The following is a 21102-nucleotide window of genomic DNA, read 5'->3' on the forward strand; positions in this document are numbered from 1 at the left end:
ATTAGCTTTAAATACCTGCTATGCTCAGAGTGCAGGATGTCATCTTACATTAATTCTGGTTAAGTAAGAAGTTTTCTTGATCTCCTAATTTTTCCTTCCTGATCTCACCTCTATTACCTGGTAGGGTCAGAAGCTTAGGTTATAAAAAAATGGGAGGGGGTGGTCAAAGCTTAGGTCAGGAGAAGGAAGAAAAGAACTATAATAACCTTCTTGGACCACAGCTTTCTCATTTACAGAAGGTCCCAACTGAGGATGAAGAAGAATTTTAACTTTATTAATATTATTATTAATCCAGCTTTATTGAGATATAATTGACATGTAATGTGTGAGTTTAAGGTGTACAATGTGATTATTTGATACACTTGTATGTAATGAAGTGATTGCCACAGTAGGGTTAGTTAACACTTCCATCAGCTCACAAAATTACCTTTTATTTTTATTCTGGTGAGAACATTTAAGATGTACTCTTCTTAGCAACTTTCAAGTATATAATACTTATTGTTAACTTCAGTCATCATGCTGTACATTAGATCCTAGAAATTATTCATCTCATAACTAAAAGTTTGTACCCTTTGACCAATATCTCCCTATTTCCCCTACCCGCCAGCCCCTGGCAAACACCATTCTACTCTTTGTTTCTGTGAGTTCAGCTTTTTGTGGATTTAACATATAAGTGATTTCACATATAAGTGATTTTGTACAATATTTGTCTTTCTCTCTCTGACTTATTTCACTTAGCATAATGCTCTCAAAGTCCATCCATGATGTCACAAAAATCAGGATTTCTTTCTATCTCATGGTTAAATAATATTTCATTGTGTTTATATACCACATCTTCTTTATCCATTCATCTATCAACTGGCACTTATGTTGTTTCCATATCTTGGGTATTGTAAATAATGCTACAATGAACATGAGAGTGCAGACATTGCTTTGAGATACTGATTTTGTTTCCTTCGGATATATACCCAGAAGTGGAGTTGCTGGATCATATGGTAATTCTATTTTTACTTTTTTGAGGAACCTCCATACTTTTTTCCTTAGAGGCTGTACAAATTTACATTCTCCACTGACAATGCACAAAGTTCCTTTTCTGCACATCCTTGCCAACACGTTATCTCTTGTCTCTTTGATGATAGCTATTCTAAGAGATGTGAGGACATTTCTCATTGTGGTTTTGATTTGCATCTCCCTGATGATGAGTGATATTGAACATCTTTTCATGTGCCTGTTGGCCATCCATATGTCTTTAGAAAAATGTCTATTCAGATCCTCTGCCATTTTTTAAATTGGATTGTTTGTTGTCTTGCTATTGAGTTGTACAAGTTCCTTACATATTTTGGACATTAACCCCTTATCAGATAGATAGTTTGCAAATGTTTTCTCCTGTTCCATAGATTGCTTTGTCATTTTATTGGTCATTTCTTTCATTGTGCAGAAGCTTTTTAGTTTGATGTAGTCCCATTTGTTTATTTTTACTTTTGTTGCTTGTGCTTTTGGTGTCATATCCAAAATATTGTTGCAAAGACCTATGTCAAGGAGCTTTTTCCCTATGTTTTCTTCTAGGAGTTTTATGGTTTTATGTCTTATGTTTAAGTCTTTGGTCCATTTCAAATTAATTTTGTAAGTGATGTAAGATGGGATCCAATTTCATTCTTTTGCATGTGATTATCTTGTTTTCCCAGCATAATTTTTTGGAGACTATCCACTCCCCATTGAGTATTCTTGGCTCCTTTGTCAAATATTAGTTGATTGTATATGCAAGGGTTTATTTCTGGGCTCTTGATTCTGTTGCATTGGTCTATGTGTCTACATTTGTGCCAGTACCATACTGTTTTGATACTACAGCTTCGTAGTATAGTTTGAAATTGGAAAGTGTGATACCTCTGGCTTTGTTCTTTCTGAAAATTGCTTTAGCTTTTGGGGGTCTTTTGTGTGGTTCCATACAAATTTTAGGATTGTCGTTTCTATTTCTGTGAAAAAAGTCATTGGAATGTTGATATGGATTGCATTGAATCTATAGATGGCTTTGAGTAATATGGACATTTAACAATATTAATTCTTTGGATCCATGAACACAGGATATCTTTCCATTTATTTGTGTCTTCCATATCTTTTATCAAAGTCTTATAGTTTTCTGTGTACAGATCATTCACCTTCTTGGTTAAATTTATTCCTATGTATTTATTCTTTTTGATTCTTTTATTCTTTTTCATGTAAATAAAATTGTTTTCTTTATTTCATTTTCAGATTATTTGTTGTTAATGTATAGAAACGCAACTGATTTCTGTTTATTAATTTTGCATCCTGCAACTTTACTGAATTTGTTGATTACTTCTAACATTTTTTCGGTAGAGTCTTTAGGATTTTCTCTATATAAGATCATATCTGCCAACATGGATGATTTTACTTCTTCCTTTCTAGTTTGGATGTTTTTTATTTCTTTTTCTTGTTTAATTACTCTGGCTAGGACTTCCAGTACTATGTTGAATAGGACTGATGAGAATGATTGCTCTTGTCTTATTCTCAATCTTAGAGGAAAAGCTTTCAACCTTTGACTATTGAGTATGATGTTAGCTGTGGGCTTGTGATATATGGCCTTTTTTATGTTGAGGTATGTTCCTTCTATACCCAATTTGTTGAGAGTTTTTATCAAGAAAGGGAATCGTATTTTGCCAAATGTTTTCTCTGCATCTATTGAAATGATCATGTGATTTTTATCTTTCATTATGTTAATACAATGTGTCCCACATTTACTGATTTACAGATATTGAGCCATCCTTGTATCCCAGGAATAAATTCCACTTGATCATGGTGGGTGATCCTTTTATGTACTTTTGAATTCAGTTTGCTAGTATTTTGTTGAGAATTTTTGCATCTATATTCATCAGGCATATTGGCCTGTAGTTTTCTTTTTTTGTGGTGTCCTTGTCTGGCTTTGGTATCCGGGTAATGCTGGATCTATAAAAATGAGTTTCAGAGTATTCCCTCCCCTTCAACTTTTTGGAGGATTTTGAGAAGGATTGATGTTGATTCGTCTTTAAATGTTTGGTAAAATTTACCAGAGAGACCATCTTGTCCTGGGCTTTTCTTTGTTGGGAAGTTTTTTATTACTAATTCAATCTCCTTACTCATCATTGATCTATTCAGATTTTCTATTTCTTTATGATTCAGTGTTGGTAGGTTGTATGTTTCTAGGAGTTTATACATTTCTTCTTCTTATACAATTTGTTGGCATCTAATTGTTAGTAGTAGTCTTTTATATATTGTTTTGTATTTCTGTCATATCACCAGTAATGTCTCTTCTTTCATTTCTGATTTTGTTTATCTGTGTTTATTTTTCTCTTAGTCTACCTACGTATTTGTCAGTTTTGTTTCTCTTTTTAAAAAACAACTCATAGTCTTATTGATCTTTTCTATTTTTTTCCTGGTCTCTACTTCATTTGTTTTTTTAGCTCTGATCTTTATTATTTTCTTTCTTTTGCTAACTCTGAGCTTAGTTTGCTCTTCTTTTTTAGTTCCTTTAGGTGAAAAGTTATGTTGTTTATTTGAGATCTTTCTTTTTTCTTAATATAGGTATTTATTGGCATAAACTTCGTCTTAGTATTGCTTTTGCAGCATCCCATAGGTTTGGTATGTTGTGTTTCCATTTTTATTTCAAGATGTTTTGACTTCCTCTTTGAAACATTGGTTGTATGGAGTGTGTTGTTTAATTTCCACATATTTGTGAATTTTTCAGCTTTCCTCATGTTATTGATTTCTAGTTTCATACCAGTGTGGTTGGAAAAGATACTTGATATGATCTTAAATTTGCTAAAATTTGTTTTCAGACATAACACAACATCCTGGATAATATTCCATCTGTGATTGAGAAGAATGTGTATTCTGTTGCTGTTGGATGGAATATTTTGTATACGTCTATTGAGTCCATTTGGTCTAAAGTATAGTTCAAGTCCAATGTCTCCTTACTGATGATGTACGATCAATAAGATGATCTATCCACTGTTGAAAGTAGGGCTTTAACGTCTCCTACTGTTATTGTATTGTTGTGTATTTCTCTCTTTAGATCTGTTAGTATTTGCTTAATATAGTTAAGTGCTCGAATGTTGAGTGCATATATGTTTACGATTGTCATATCCTCTTGATGAGTTGACCTGTTTATCATTACATAATGATTTTCTGTCTTTTGTTACAGCTATTGAGTTGAAGTCTATTTTGTCTGGCATAATATAGCTCCCCCTGCTCCCCCTGGTTTTCACTTCAATGAAATACTTTTTTTCTATCCCTTCACTTTGAGCCCACGTGTGTCCTTAAAGCTGAAGTGAATCTCTTGTAGGAAGCATAGAGTTGGATCTTATTTTATTCATCCAGTCGCTCTATGGCTTTTGATAAGAGAATTTAATCCATTTACATTTAGAGCAATTACAAGCGTACCTCATTTTATTGAGCTTTGCTTTATTGTGCTTGATAGATATTGTGTTTTTGATAAGACCCTCCACCAGCAAAAAGAGTATGACTTACTGAAGGCTCAGATGATGGTTAGCATTTTTTTTGCAACATAGTGTTTTTAAATTAAGATATGTATATATTTTTTTTGGACATAATGCTATTGCACACTTAGTCTACAGTATGGTGTAAATATAACTTTTATATGCACAGGGAAACCAAAAAATTTGTGAGACTGGCATTATTGTGATATTCACTTTATTGCAGTGGTCTGGAACTGAACCCACAGTATATTTGAGGTATGCCTCTATTGATAGGTAAAAGATTATTAACGCCATCTTATTAATTGTTTTCTGGGTGTTTTGTACTTCCCTTTTTCCCTTCTTCCTCTCTTGCTGCTTTTCTTTGTGAATTGATGACTTTCAATAATGGTATGCTTTGATTCTCTTCTTTTATCTTTTGCGTGTTTACTGTATATTTTTGCTTTGTGGTTACCATGAGGCTTACATAAAACATCTTATAGATAAAACAGTCTATTTTACACTGATACAATTTCAATTGCATACTAAATCTCTACCCTTTTAGACTCCCTTTTTATGTTTTCATGTCACCAATTTACCTCTTTTTATGTTGTGTATTCATTAACAAATTATTGTAGCTATACTTATTTTGAATACTTTTTTCTTTTAACCTTTTTACCACAGTTAAGTTGTTAAGGCGCTACCATAGTAGGGTATTAGAGTATTCTGAATTAGAAAACATACTTATCTTTGCTTGCGTGTTGTATATTTTCATGTTACTATTTAGCATTCTTTCATTTCAGCTTTAAGAACTCCCTTCAGTATTTCTTGTAAGTTGAATTTAATGGTCATGAATTCTCTCAGCTTTTGTTTGTCTGGGAATGTATTTATCTCTATTTCATTTCTGAAGGACAATCCTGCTGGATAAAGTATTCCTGGTTGGCAGTTTTTTTCTTTCAGTGCTTTGAATATATCCTCCCACTCTTTCCTGGTCTGTAAGGTTTCTGCTTAGAAATCTACTGATAGTTTTAAGGTGGTTCTCTTGTAAATAATGTGCTTCTTTTCTCTTGCTGCTTTTAAGATTATCTCTTTGATTTTTTTTGCAGATTTCTTGTAATGTGTCTTAGAGAAGATCTCATTAAGTTGATTTTGTTTTGTGATGTTAAGCTTCCTGAAAATGGATGTCCAAATCTCATAGATTTGGGAAGTTCTCAGCCATTATTTCTTTAAATAAACTTTCTGCCCCCTTCTCCCTTTCTTCTCCTTCTGGAAACCTCAATAATTTGAAAATTGATTCTTTTAATGGTATCTCATAGATCATGTAGGCTTTCTTCACTCCTTTTAATTTTTTTTTAATTTTTATTCCTCTGATTCAAAAATTACAATTGATGTATTTTAAGCTTACTTATTCTTTTGACACAGTTTTATTTTAGTATGTTTTGGGGAAGATATTTTTGAGTTGAACTTTTTGGGGGGATTTTGAGCTTCCTGAACTTGGATGACCTCTAGATTCAACAATTATCAATACTTTTCCATGCTTGCTTAGACTGTTCCTTCTTTTAAAGATTTATCTTCTAGAGCAGTTTTAGGTTCACAGAAAAGTGGAGAGGAAGGGACAGAGATTTCCCATTTACTGCCTGCCCCTACAAATGAATATCCTTCCCTATTATCAACATCCTCCACCAGAGTGGTACACTGGTTACAATTGATTAACCAATATATTGGCACATCGTAATCACCCAAAGTTTGTAGTTTACAATGGGGTTCACTCTTAGTGTTGTATGTTTTATAGGTTTGGACAAATGTATAATGGCATGTATCCATGATTATGGTATCTTACAGAATATTTTCACCACTACCAAAATCCTCTGTGCTCTATCTATTCATCCCTTCCTCCCCCACTCCAACTCCTGTCAACCACTAATATTTTTATTGTCTCCACAGTTTTACCTTTTTCAGAATGTCGCATAGTTGGAGTTATACAATAGGTAGTCTTTTTAGATTAGCTTCTTTCACTTAACAATTTACATTTATGTTTCTTCCATATGTTTCATAGCTTCATAGCCATTTCTTTTTGGTGCTGAATAACATTGCGTTATCTGGATATGTCTGGAAATGGGATACCACAGTTTATTTATCCTTTCACCTGCTGAAGGACATCTTGATTTCTTCCCAGTTTGGGCAATTATGAATAAAGCTGCTATAAATACCAGTGTTCAGGCATTTGTGTGAACATAAATTTTCATCTCATAGGGTAGAAACCAAGGAGTGCATTTGTTGGGTCATAAGGTAAGAGATGTTTAGTTTTGTAAGAAACCATCAAAATGTCTTCCAAGTGGCAGTGCCATTTTACATTCCTACCAACAATGAATGAGAGTTCTTCTTGCTCCAAATCCTCCCCAGCATTGGTGTCATCAGTGTTTCAGAATTTGGCCTAGAATTCTAATAGATGTGTAGTGGGTATTGCATTGTTATTTTGACTTGCATTTTCCTGATGACATATGTTGTGGAGCATCTTTTCATATGCTTATTTCCTATCTGTATATCTTCTTAGGATTGTGTCTGTTAAGGTCATTGACTCATTTTTAAATTGGGTTCTTTGTTTTCCTATTGTTGAGTTTTAAGAGTTCTTTGTATATTTTGGATAACAGTCCTTTATCAGATGTACGTTTTGCAAATATTTTCTCTCAGTCTGTGGCTTATCTTTTTATCATCTTGACATTGTCTTTTGCAGAGCAGAGTTTTTGATTTTAATGAAATCCAGCTTATCAGCTATTTCTTTTATGGATCATGCTTTTGGTGTTTTATCAAAAGTCATCACTATATCCAAGGTCATCTAGGTTTTCTCCTATGTTATCTTCTAGGAGTTTATATTTTTGTGTTCTACGTTTAGGTCTATGATCCATTTTGAGTTAATTTTTTGAAAGATGTAAGGTCTGTGTCTAGATTCTTCTTCTTCTTCTTCTTTTGCATGTAGATGTCCTATTTTTCCAGCATCATTTATTGAAAAGAATATCTTTGCCCCATTACATTGCCTTTGCTCCTTTGTCAAAGGTAAGTTGACTATATTTGTGTGAATCTATTTCTGGGCTCTCTGTTCTGTTCCATTGTTCTATTTGTCTGTTCTTTCACCAGAACCATATTGTCTTGATTACTATATCTTTACAGTAAGTCTTGAAGTCAAGTAGTGTCAGTCCTCCACATTTGTTCTTCGTCAATATTGTATTGGATAGTCTGATCTTTTGCCTCTCTACATAAACTTTAGAATCAGTTTGTCAATATACACAAAATAATTTGCCTGGATTTTGATTGAGATTGCATTGAATCTATAGATCAAAGTGGGATGAACTGCATCTTGACAATATTGAGACTTCCTGTCCATGAACATGAAATAACACTCCATTTATTTAGTTCTTTGATTTTGTTCATCAGAGTTTGTAGTTTTCCTCATATAGATGTTGTACATATTTTGTTAGATTTATATCTAAGTATTTCATTTTTTTGGATACTAATGGAAATGGTATTGTGTTTTTAATTTCAAATCCCACTTGTTTATTACTGGCATATAGGAAACTGATTGATTTTGTGTATTAACCTCATAGCCTGCAACCTTGCTATAATTACTTACTTATCCCAGGATATTTTTGTTAATTATTTCAGATTTTCTACATAGATAATCATTTAATGTACAAACAAAGACAATTTTGTTACTTCCTTCCCCATATGTATACCTTTGATTTCCTTTTCTTGTTTTATTGCATTAGCTAGGACTTCCAGTACAATGTTGAAAAGGAGTAGTGAGAGAGGACATCCTTTCCTTGTTCTCAATCTTAGGGAAAAGTTCCAGTTCCAGTTCCAGTTCTGTTAAGTATAATGTTAGCTGTAGATTTTTTGTAAATATTCTTTATCAAGTTGAGAACGTAACTGTCTATTCCTAGTTTACTGATAGTTTTTATAATAAATTGGTGTTGGATTTTATCACATGTTATTTTTGTATCTATTGATAAAATCATGTGATTTTCCTTTGTTAGCCTGTTGATGTGATGATTTCCATTAGTTTATTTTTGAATGCTGAATAAGCCTTGCATCCCTGGGATAAATCCTGCTTGGTCATGCAGTATAATTCTTTTGATAAATTGTTGGCTATATTTGCTAATAATTTGTTAAAGATTTTTTGCATCTATTTTCATGAAAGGTATTGGTCTGTACTTTTGTTTTCTTGAAATGTCTTTGTCTGGTTTTGGCATTAGCATAATGCTGGCCTCAGAATGAGTTTAGAAGTATCCCTTTGGCTTCTATCCTCTGGAAGTGATTGTAGCTAATTGGTAAAATTTTTTCTTAAATGTTTGGTAGAATTCACCCGTGAACCCATCTGAGCCCAGGTGCTTTCTGTTTTGGAAAGTAATTGATTATTGATTCAATATCTTTAATAGATACAGGCCTATTCAGATTGTCTGTTTCTTTTTGTATATGCTTTAGAAAATATATGCATTCAATGTTGTAAATTTCTCTCTAAGCATTGCTTTTGCTGCATCCCGCAAATTTTAGTAGTTTATGTTTTCATTTTAATTTATTAAAATATTTTTTAATAGCTTGAGATTTTCTCTTTGAAGCATGTGTTATTTAGAAATATATTAATTAATATCCATGTATTTTAGAGTTTTTCAGTTTTCTGTTATTTTTTCTAGTTTAATTACATTTTGGTTTGAGAGCAGACATTGTATGATTTCTAATCTTTTAAATTTGTTTAGGTGTGTTTTATGGCCCAGAATGTGGTCTATCTTGGTTAACGTGTCATGTGAGTCGAGAAGAATGAACATTTTGCTGTTGTTGGATGAAGAGTCTGTCAGACTCAATTATACTCAATTGATTGATGGTGTTATTGAGTTTAACTATGTCATTACTGATTTTCTGCTTGCAGGATATGTCCAGTTGTGATAGAGGGGTGTTGAAGTCTCCAGCTATGATAGTAGTTTCATCTATTTCTTCTTGTAGTTCTGTTAGTTTTTGCCTCATGTAGTTTGATCCTGTGTTAAGTGCACATTTATTCCTTTTAAAAAATGTTTCTCTTTTTTTTCTCCTTCCTTCCCTCCTTTCCTCTCTGTCTCCCTTCTTCCTTTCTTCTTTCCTTCCTTCTCTCTTTCCTCTTTCTTATTCTCTGTAATGTTTTAAAGTAAATCCCTCCCATCATGTCATTTTGTATCTTTTCTAAAAAATTATCTAAAACAACTAAAATACATTATTGCATCTAGTAAAATTAGTATATCATATTCTATCTAGTCTATATCCCATTTTCCCTGGTTGTTTAACAAATGTCACTTGTTATGCATGATTTATTTGAATCAGAATTCAAGCAAGGTCTTTGCATTTTATTACATTTCTTAAGTTTCACTTAAAGAAGAATCCTCACTCTTCCTCTCCCTTTTTCCCCCCATACTATTGATTTATGCAGTAGACTGGATCATTGTCCTAAAAAGTGTCCCACATCCTGGATTTGGACAATACTTATTCATAGTCTCATAAAAGCACATTTTTCTGTGTCCTATGTTTTCTGAAACTAATAGTTAGGTATAAAAATCAATTAAATTCAGGATTCAGGGTTTTTTAAAATCAAGAATGCTTCAGGGTAGTATTATATATTTCATATTACATGACATCAGGTGGTCAACAATCTATGATTATCCCACTTTTAGTGATGCTAAAATTGATTAGTAGATTTAGGTGGTGCTAATCCAATGGGGATTCCTCATCGACCATTCCCGTAATGGTTTGTTTTAGCATCCACTGACAAATGTTTGCCTGGATCAATATTTCATTAGGAGTTGGAAAATGGTGTTTCCAAATCTTATTTATTTTCCATGCTCCCCTGGGAACATTTTAAAGATGAATCTGTATCCATTTATCATGACCCCATTTGTCTTTTTAACTTCTTTTCCTTCTGGCACTACTAGATGATACAGACTTATCTTGTACAGTTCTTGTCCCAGACCTCAAAGCAACTATTTCTTCAAGGAGCCATGGTTCCCTTTAATGAATAATAGGGACTGTCTCTGCCCAGGTTCTCTGGTAAATAGATTTTGGTGAAATCTCAGGGCAGCATGAGCAAGGAAAATAGAAAGTAAGGCAGGAAAGAATGGGAAGGAAAGTAAGATAATGTGTCCTTAGCTCACTGCTTTACGCTAAGCTTTGATGGAGCCACATCCTTGCCAAATACATCTGCATGGCCATGTGGGATGTCTCTAGATAGGCTATATGAAGAAATCATGCTTTGGAGCATCCCTAGGAGAGAAAGGAGGGGAGTAAGTGTATCTGTCTGGCTCCATCTATCTATTATTTCCCATTGGACAAAGCTCATCCTCCAGGAATTAGCTGTTTTGCATTTCTGTTCTGCATCATCCATTGCTTTTAAGACCAAGTTGGGAAGCCAAATCCTATGCCCTACACTGTGAGATTTTATCCACATGCAGAAATTATGAGAAGGATCAGAACCCTAGAGGTATGCCTGGTTGGCCTGACTTTGAGAATGGCAGTGAAAGGGTAGTGCCCAGTCCTCTAGTTCAAGCTATTGGTTAGTCCCATGCAGTATAATTAATGGAACTGAAGAGAGTTAGTCAGCTGGGTGGCAGCTGAAGTGGAGCAAGCATCCCATGGTCTGGGAGGCAGCTGAGTCGAAGGGAGTCAGGAGAGGTACATAAAATATGTTTGATATAGAAGCTCATGATAATTTTAAAATAAAATTTTAAACATTGAGATTTACTTCTTCAATCTGAAAAGATCCATCCTTTAGCAGAAAGATATTACTTTTAGCAAGTAAAATCTAGGCTCTCTGAGTTAGGATATTGTTAGAGAGCACACATCACTTCCATCACATCCCATTAGCTGGAATTTAGTTATTTGTTTGCACCTAAGTTAAAGAAAGTCTGGGAAATGTGGTTTAGTTGTATTCCTGGGGAGAGGAGAAAACAGGTTTGGTAAGCTGGTTCCTCCACATAGGTAATGTTTAGCACTGGAACATTTCTAAAGAATTGTGGTGATGTTCTCTTAAGTAGTTATTGGTTCTTGTTAGAGGTTAATTTGAAATATGCCACAGAGATCACTGACGAGGGGATCCAGATGTTTGGCCTGATGTAAGATTTTTCTGGTAATCGTAATGGATTTAATTCAAAATTAGAAAATAGATGAATAAAGATAGAAAATTGGCTATCTCAGAATATTTGTGGTATGCTACAGCTGAATCACATGATGATAAAACTTGCTAACGTCTTTTACTGTACCCCTAACATTCAGGTCAAGAAGGTATTGCTACTTTTCTGTAATATTGACAATTACAATTTAAACAATGATTAACTTGCTTATTAAAACTGTAGTTCAGTTTTATGTGGTGGGAGCAACTGGCTCTTTAGTGGATTTTATTTTGATCCATTTAATGTGGTTCCATGTAAAAATTTATTCTTGCGTAATTATGAATCACTAACAACATATATTTTACAAAGATATGACTCAGTATTGTTACTGTTACATAAATATTTGGGAAAAAGTAGAACACACCAAAGTGGCATGTTAAAATTTTTTTTCTGAGAACAAAAGTTTCTTTTATTAAAAGCATAGGCCTACAACTAGAATATACAACTATGTACTTGGGGGAGAAGAAGAAAACAAAAGAAAAGAAAAAAGCATAGAAAAGTAAATTAGGTTTTATTTGGTCTAAGTTTCCTTTTTTCATAAAAAGTTATCTTAAAAGAAAATGTTCTAGTATTTTATTATAAGTGGTAAAGATCAAGACACAGGTATACATCTGTGTTCTCTATTAAAAAAATGGTTTTAGTGATATTTCACGGGTGGCTATTCCTCCCAAGGAATCTAAAGCAGACGGCTTTTCAAGTTTTTATTATGGAAAATATTAAATTTACACAAATATTGAGAATAGTATAATATATGTCTACTAACCTATCACTCAGCTTCAACAATAATTAACATTCTTCTATTCTTGTTTCATAGCCAACCCTGGCGGTCCAGTGGTTAAGATTCAGTGCTCTCAGCACTGCAGCCTGGGTTCATTTCCCGGTCAGGGAACCACACCACCCATCTGTCATTGTCATACTGTGGTGGCTGTGTGTTGCTGTGATGCTGAAAGCTATGCCACTGGCATGTCAAATACCAGCAGAGTCACCCATGGTGGACAGATTCTAGGGGAATTTCCAGACTAACACAGAACTAGGAAGAAGGACCTGGCCACTCACTTCTGAAAAAACTGGCCATGAAAACCCTATGAACAGCAGTGGAGCATTGTCTGATATGGTGCTGGAAGGTGAGAGGATGACGCAAAAAGACCAGGAAGGGTTTCACTTTGCTGTACACAGGGTCACTAGGAGTCAGAATTGATTTGACAGCACTAACAACAAATTTTTTTCACATATTCTACTCAAATTTTTCTTGAATATTTTAAGGCAAATTCTAGACATTATAACATTGTACTTGTACGTGCTTCAGTATGTGTCTCTAACTGATAAGGACTTAAAAAAATAACTATTAGTACTATTATCATTCCCCTTTCCCATTCTTATACCCAGTCCATATTCAAATTTTTCCCATAGGGAAAAGGTTTTAAAGGTGTCTTTTTCTTGGTTTGTTTGAATCAGGATTCCAACAAAGTCACACATTGCATTTTGCTGACATTCCTCCTCAGTTTATTTTAATGCTGTAACAGTTCACTTCCCCACTTTATATCCATATGCCATTTATTTGGAAAGAAACTGAGTCTTTCATTCTGTAGAATATGCCACATTCAGGATTTAGCTGATTCCTTCCTGTGGTATTGTTTAAGTTCTTTTATTCTCCAGCACGTCCTGCTAAATAGCAGTTAAGTCTAGGGTTTTGATACATTCAGGGCCATGATGAAGTTTTAAAAGCAAGAATATTAAAGAGGTTGTGCAGTGAACATCCTATTCTATCATATCAAGATGTGCTTAATGTCTACGCATCTCCCTTTCAGTGATTTTAAAATCAGTGGGTTCAGATAATGGCAGCCTAATATTTCTACTAAAATGTTGTTCATCAGCATTTTTTTTTTGTTTGCTGAGGAAGATTTGCCCTGAGCTAACATCTGTGCCAATCTTTCTCTATTTTGTGTATGGGACACTGCCACAGCATGGCTGCTGATGAGTGGTATAGGTCCATGCCTGAGAACCAAACCTGGACTGCTGAAGCAGAGTGTGCTGAACTTGCCCACTAGACCATGGGGCCAGCCCCCATCATCATTTTATGCAAGGATTTTAACATAAAATGATAATCATTGCCCAAGTAAATATTTATTATTTTTTAATTCCGTCATTCCTTTTGCATTTACTGGCTGTGATCCTTTTATAAAGTAGAGCTATCCTTCATCAACTATTTGATTATACTGAAACACAGTCCTTACAGGAAAGGTAGGATAAATACTTCTTTCCCTTTTTATATTTTTGCAAAAATTCTCAGAGTGACGAATCTTGCACTCAGCAAAGATAACCAATGACTTTTGTGTGTGTATCAGTATGAAATTATGGATTTTTAGACATTGCATGTGCTTCAATCCGTTGCTGTCTTTTTTCTTGTTGAGCTCTAGTGATCCCTTCTTTGCTAGCGGGAGGCATTAAGTTGTCCTTTTGTCATGACCATGGTGTTTTTATAGACATAATAAGAAGTCCCAGACTCATCTTGTACATTTTCTTCCCGAGATCTTAAGTCAGCTATTTCTCCAAGAAAGTCCTGGTTCCTTTTAGAGGTAAATGGAATTTGGAGACCACAATTTGCACATTATTTATTCATTACTTGTATTATTTGTCCATTAAGGGTGTTCATTGTTCTTCTATGCCTTTGTATTGAACAAAGCTGAAAAATAGGTCATTTTCAGAAAAAGGTTAAATAAGTTATGAATTCCTAATGATATTCTTAATTCAAAGATTATAGATTTTATTTAACTTAAAAATGTCATGGATGTCCCTCTTTTCTCTTATCCTGAAAATTTACTCTTTCAATACTTTTAACATTTATGTATTAGATAGCTTAAAAATATTTCTACTAGTTATGCCACTCACAAGAAGACCAATGAATGTAGTTTACTCATTAAGGTATTTTTTTGGTGTGGGTGTATGTGTTTTGTCATTGGGATGTATGTCCCATCCCATTCCCTGGGGAATGTACTATCAAAATACTGACTTGAAATACTTATTATGTGGTTATAATTCTTCTAGAAAGAAAAACATTTACTTGTCAACTATTTGGTTGATAGATAGCTAGGTTAATTATTTTTCATTTATTCTCAGTTTTTGGAGGTTGCTTTGTTTTTCCTTTTGGTTTAATTTTTAAATTAATGTAAAACATTTATGTAGTTCCAAAGTCAAAACTATGAAATAAGTACCTCGAGAAAAAGCTTGCTTGCATACTTGTTCCCATTTCCTTTCTCTCCCTCCTCAATAGGTAACAATTTTTGTTAGCCTTTAGTTTATTCTTCCATTATTTCTTTCAGAGAATATTAGCAAGTATGTGTTTGTATTTTTCCCACTTCTTGTATAAAAGGGAGCACATATTCACTGTTGTACACCTTGTTTATTCACTTAACACTGCATATTTTTGCTAGTCTATCTTAGGGATACGTCCCTGATGTGGGATTGCTAATTGAAAGAGTAAATCCATACAAACTTTTACTATTATCACTAAATTCCCATCAATAGCATTGCATCATTTTTGTGTTTGAGAAGATTTTGAAAATAAGGATTCCCTAGTCTCTATTGAATTGGAACTCCAAGATTTGGCTTCCCAGGTGATTTGGATGATCACTCAGATTTGGGAAGCCTATTCTAAAGGAAATTTTTAAGGCCAACATAAAATTAGATCCAATTAATTGGTCACTTGATATGTGCTAGGTATTGTACCAGGCACTGGTGGGAGAAATCCTAACATGGTCTAATATAGTCTCCTTTGGAGGATCTAACAGCCTAGATACCGGAGGAGAATCATTCATGAACAAATCATTGTAACATTGTGTGATTGCTAGAATAACAGAGATGTACACATGGTACTAAGGGAGCACAAAAAAGTAAGTAACTCTATGAGAATTGTACCTGAGGTAGACTGGGACAGTCTATTCCTAATAAAAGCAGAAGTATGCACTTAAAAAACTCTTTACAAAACATATTGAATGAAGTCTCGTTTCCTGAGAAGAAATAAATCATGAGCCTGACTGAATGTATCCCATTTGTTCTTGCTTCTTTGCTTGTTTTATTCTTTGGCATAGCTTCCAATTTTCAGGTTGGAACTACCATGGACATCTGTGAAGATTTTTGAACCTAAAATCATAGCAGCATGCCGAGTCCTAACATAATGATCTTTTCAGCATGAAAACACTACCATAATCATGAGCATACTGTGGTCTGCATAAAAGAAATAATGCCATTCATGTAGCTGACAGGAGAGAAGATAAAAGTCAATAAAAAGAGAATTATTTATTAAAAAGATCTAATGTTACAAGAACAGTACACAGAACTATTATCTGACTGTGCCTTCCACATGGTATATACCATTATATATAGTATATACAGATTATATACAATATATTTAATGGTTTGACATAGGGTCCACAGTACCTTCATTTGGGTATGCAAAACATTCGCTTTCATGAAATTTTTAATTATGAGGAGTATTTTTTTCTTCATAGTTCAATTGACATTATACAAAAATACAGTCTCTTTAGTGATGTAAGACTGTGTGGTTACCATCCCATCCAAGAAAAAGCTCACCCAGTACTGCAGCTGAAAAATAATGTACCTTCACAGGGAATGTTGTTCTGCTTTCTACAAAGTAACAAGTATGTAATACATAAGTACAGAAACATTTAAAACCTGTTTTTTTAAATAGGTTTATGATGCAAAATACACATTCTATGCATTGAGTAAAAACATCTCATATTTCTGATTCCTGTAAAATACATCAGACTATTCACATATTCTATATGTAAATATTCTGTCAGATATGTACCATCCATCAGATAGTTAGAAATATTGGTTAGTTTGAGTTTGCCGTATATTGACATTATATTTTATGGGTTTTGTTTCATAAATGTCAGTAACAACTTGATTCTTAAAGTCCTTCATCAAGTCTAGGATAAAAAACCATGGGAAAACGAAGAAAATGGATTGATTCATCAAATATAAAGTAAAAATTATTGCCCCTTCTTTAATATTCTTGCTGCATTTTTTTTCAGATGCACAATCTTCTCCTGAAAGTTACACTGTGCTCAGGAGAGCTCATATTTTGCCTGCTAGAGAGTTAGCATCCTTCTATCTGCAAAGTTCAGCTTCTCCCACCAAAGGAGGTGCTCAAGGAAGGCCACTTGGTGCTTATTATTCACAGGCTCCGATATTTACCACCTGTAGTAATTTACTATAATAGCCTGCTAACTAAAATAGACTTTAAATCACTTTTTGTTTGTTTAGGGGTATCTTGGACATAATTCCCCCCAAAGAGAATGAGTAACCAACATACGTAGTTGTATGTGGCTCTGAAACCAATCTTTTAGCATGTTCAGAACAGAAACTCCAGTCTCTCCTCTAATTCTACAAGTATTAACCCCTAGAGCCAGCAGTTTGAGCTCAGTATTGCTTCCTGTTGCTTGCTGTTAAAGATACAAGTAGAACTAACAGGTTTCGATTTTATAAAAGAAAAGAAATTAGTTTTGGTTCTCATATTAATATCATCTGTTAAACTGTAGTTTCTTCAGGCTCATTTTTGGCATATGACTTTGCGATAACTATCCCACTAGTCATCTTCTTGAGTGTAATGGGAACTCTGGCACATTCTCATTTTGGTTAGAACTTCTGGAAGATATCATCAAGTAGAAAACTTTCAGCTCACTTTCCAACAGCTATCTAGGATCACTTAGGTTCAAATTGCCTGTTTAAAATAACAAATGGGGATCACCTCCCAAATAACGTATGGCTGGTTAGACTAGCTGAGCTCCTGTACTGAGACCATGTTTCCAAAGCTTAATTAAAAAAATCAATTTATCCAAGAGGTCCTGTTTATTTTATTAGTTGGTAATATTTCATAAGTCGTATGTGATGCATAGAACTGTTTAAAAAATCAAAATTTATGTGTTATGCTTTAACCATTTTAATTCACAGATTATATGTATGCATAATTATTTGCACAACAAATTTTTATTGTCCTTAAAATTATTTGAAATTAGAAGAAAACCTTGGATCTAATTCAACATCTGTTTTGGCTGTAGGTGGAGATATGAGAAAGCTGTGTCCTATATTCATTTCGGTTTCACGTTAGCACCCTTGGCAGCATCTCAGCGTCTGCAGTTTGAAGTGATCATATAGTTTTTGTGACTTTAAACTCTCTTGTTATTAAAAATAAACATTTACTATATTTTCAGCTAGATAACATAGTACTTGATGAAAAACAATAGCACATAAATTCATCTGGACTCACTTTCTATTTACCTCGTGCTAATGTAAATGGCTTATTCCCTACCCTAATAACTTGCTCTAGGGAGGCATAGAGAACAATATATTGACAAATTTTGCTATTTCACTATGCAATCATACAATATTTTTTGAGAAAACTTTTGTGTATTTATCCTATAATGGACTACACAACTGAAGTATTTTTTCATATCTTCTGCTGATTTGTCAATTGGAATAATCAGCTGAAGGGAAAATGAAAAACACTAGACTCGGAGTCTCAAGCAAACTTTTCACTTTCAATTTTGTATTTATGTTTGAAACAGACCAGCTAGAAATCATTGAACAAATGGATGGCACACACTCAGGGTCATCAGATATAAAATCAAATTCCAACATATTAAAAAAGTAAACAATACATTTGACAGAAATTACCTTTGCTTACAAAAATTCATTACATACAATCTGCATATTTTTATTGGACCAAGAACTGTCCTCTCCATTTACAAAAACCAAAGAGAAACCTGATGGATAAGTAATATTCTCCCCAACCTCCTGTAAGTGCACCATGCGTAATCCCAAGTTTTTAAAGCTCATCTCAGGGTCCTGGGTCTCCATTTACACGACACTCTATTCACTGCTGTTATCAAGCTAAAGCAAAGAAAAGAAAATTAAGTGCAATTTTCACCAAGAGGTTGAAGGAAGCATCAATGCCAAAAGCAACGTTACTGAGAATGAAGACGTGGAGAGGGTGTGGAGGGTTGACTGAGCACTAGTGATTTTCCCACCTGTGAAAAAGAGAAACATTAAATGGAGCAAATTATTTTGGTCTTGCCTGAACTAGTTAAAGAGTTGTTTTTAGGTATGTAAGACAAATGCGTGTAATATTGGTCCTACTTCTGATGAGACTGTCTCTCATAATGATAACACAAGACATTGTCTGGGGTTCCCAAGAGTTACATGAAGAGAAGAAGTAAATATATGGAACACTGTGTTGAAAAGCTATGTCACATCTAACAAACACATCTAATCAGGAGATTCAGTGTAATTTTCACTGATGATACATTGATAGAAAGCATGTCAAATTCCAGATATGAAAAATAAAATAATTTCTCTAGTGCATAATTCAGGAAATGCAGTAAAAATAATTTGTAAAAGTTTGTGGCCACAGGCATTCGTAATTTCATTACTTCAGTCAATTTTTCAACTTAATAGTAATAAAACATTGTTTAATATACTTCGGTCCTGCATCTATACACATCTGGACAGTAATAGGTCACTTCTGGCATTACTTTAAAAAGTATAAAGCAATAGAATGCAAATACATTAGCCACGGGTCCTTGATTGATTTGACTGTTTCAGTTGATCAGGCTTACATTCTAGATTCTCATGTCAAACTTGGTGAAGGAAAGTCATCTTTCATTACTCTTACTTACTTCCAGGAGAAGTTCTTCCTTCTTGACACCAAAACACTGTATGCAGTTAATGGCTTAGGTTGGTTATTTGATGAAACTCACTGATCTGAATTGATTAGCCTGAAACAGTTTTGACAGCTCCACATAATCACAAACTAAGATCTAACTAACCCTTAGATCTAACTTCAGGAATGGTTTTTCAAGCCAGAAGTCTTCTGAAGCATCATCATCATGATTGATATTTGACAAATCCTTACTACATGCCATGCACTGTACTAAGCCCTTTATACATATTATCTTATTTGATCTTCACGACATTCCTATGTGGTAAGTACTATCATTTATCCCTCTGTTGCAGATGAGGGAACTGGGGCTTAGAAAGATTATAGAACTTGCTTAAGTCATTGCGCTGGGATTAGTGGAAACAGATACTCTTATGTATTGTCTCTCTTAAAACAGTGATTGACCTTGATTAAAACCATAATGATACAATAATAATAAAATATACCACCCAAGTTTTGGATTCATCCCTCTGTCAAGTTATCTTCTTTGGCCAGATTGAGCATAACGGAATTCTGGGCATGATTTTTGTTACTGAAATAGAGTCTAAATTTATTTTCCAGATGCTTACTTATGAGCTGAAGAATCATTTGCTTGGTAAATCACACATACACACACACAAAGCAGCAAATCTTCTTTCCTTTGAAAATTTTTACAGCTAAGGCACTAATAAAACCTACTAATCAACATGTTGGAGAATGTTACATATATTTCAACTTGTACAAAATGGGGTCGTTACGAAGTGCATGGCCACATGTGAGCCATAAGAAAGGCATGATGACAAAGCCTCGCTGGACTGGTATGTGAATGCCTGATAAATAAAAACTGTGAAAACATCCTTTCTATTTATTTGAGAGTGGCTGAGTCCTTGTTAAAGCAACTGACATGACACTTTTACAAAAACATGTCACTTTCAGAATGCTAAGTAGGAGCTCTATCTCAAATTCCATGGAGAGTCCACAAAGCAAAAACGTCATTTTGGCATAGCAAAACAAAACAAAACAAAACACAAACAACAGCATCGGACTAAGTTCTAGTCCCAGCTTTAAAGCTAACTAGCTATTTCACTTGAGCAAGTCATTCAACTTCTTAGACTTCTTGGTTTTTGGAAAATAAGAATGAAACCAATTGTTGCTCATGTTTTGTGGGTCTGAGAGAGACAATACTGTGAGATTTCACTTTATCAAAACTCAGGAAATGGGTTGCACTGGCCAAAGTATTCTTAACTAACATAAAAGTTGACAATTTTTTTTTTCATGGAATAGAAGTTACAAGTTAATTAAAATATACATGAGAGAATCAAGGTCTTTATAAATACTTTCAAGCTTGGGGCTGATATCATCCAGATGATACTTTAGAATGTGATTGTGCTAGAGTTGAAAGGAACCTTGGAGAGTCAAAGAATAATAAAATATTTAACTTATCAGGTGGTTATAAGGATAAAATAAGATAATATATGGAAAACATCCAGTGTAATGCTAAGAATATGATCAGGGCTCCATAAATGCTCTTTGTATTGCTGTTATTAGAAATTTGACTCTTATGAAGCAATCAAAGAGGAGAGTTGTCATCTTTTTTGCTTTTCAGAAATAATCTTTAGTCTTTTACGATGCTCTTGAAAATTTAACACCCACATCTCAAGAGTTCAATTGTGAACTAATCAATGTAGAAACATTATTACCTTTCTTGTTCTCAAAACTATACTTCTATAAATGA

General features: G+C 33.9%; 1 protein-coding gene across 3 annotated transcripts in view; it reads right to left on the minus strand.

Moving 5' to 3' along the window:
- Nucleotides 1–15922: 15922 nt before the first annotated feature.
- Nucleotides 15923–21102, minus strand: part of CNTN5 (contactin 5) — a 1141798-nt gene continuing 1136618 nt past the window's right edge. For all 3 annotated transcript variants that reach the window (XM_070490393.1, XM_070490391.1, XM_070490392.1), the window contains one exon: nucleotides 15923–18699. In XM_070490393.1, the coding sequence (XP_070346494.1) occupies nucleotides 18596–18699 (104 nt within the window). In that variant the 3' untranslated portion in view covers nucleotides 15923–18595. The remainder of the gene's footprint in view (nucleotides 18700–21102) is intronic.

Source organism: Equus asinus, chromosome 20, assembly GCF_041296235.1.
Source record: "Equus asinus isolate D_3611 breed Donkey chromosome 20, EquAss-T2T_v2, whole genome shotgun sequence".
Taxonomy (NCBI): Eukaryota; Metazoa; Chordata; class Mammalia; order Perissodactyla; family Equidae; genus Equus; species Equus asinus.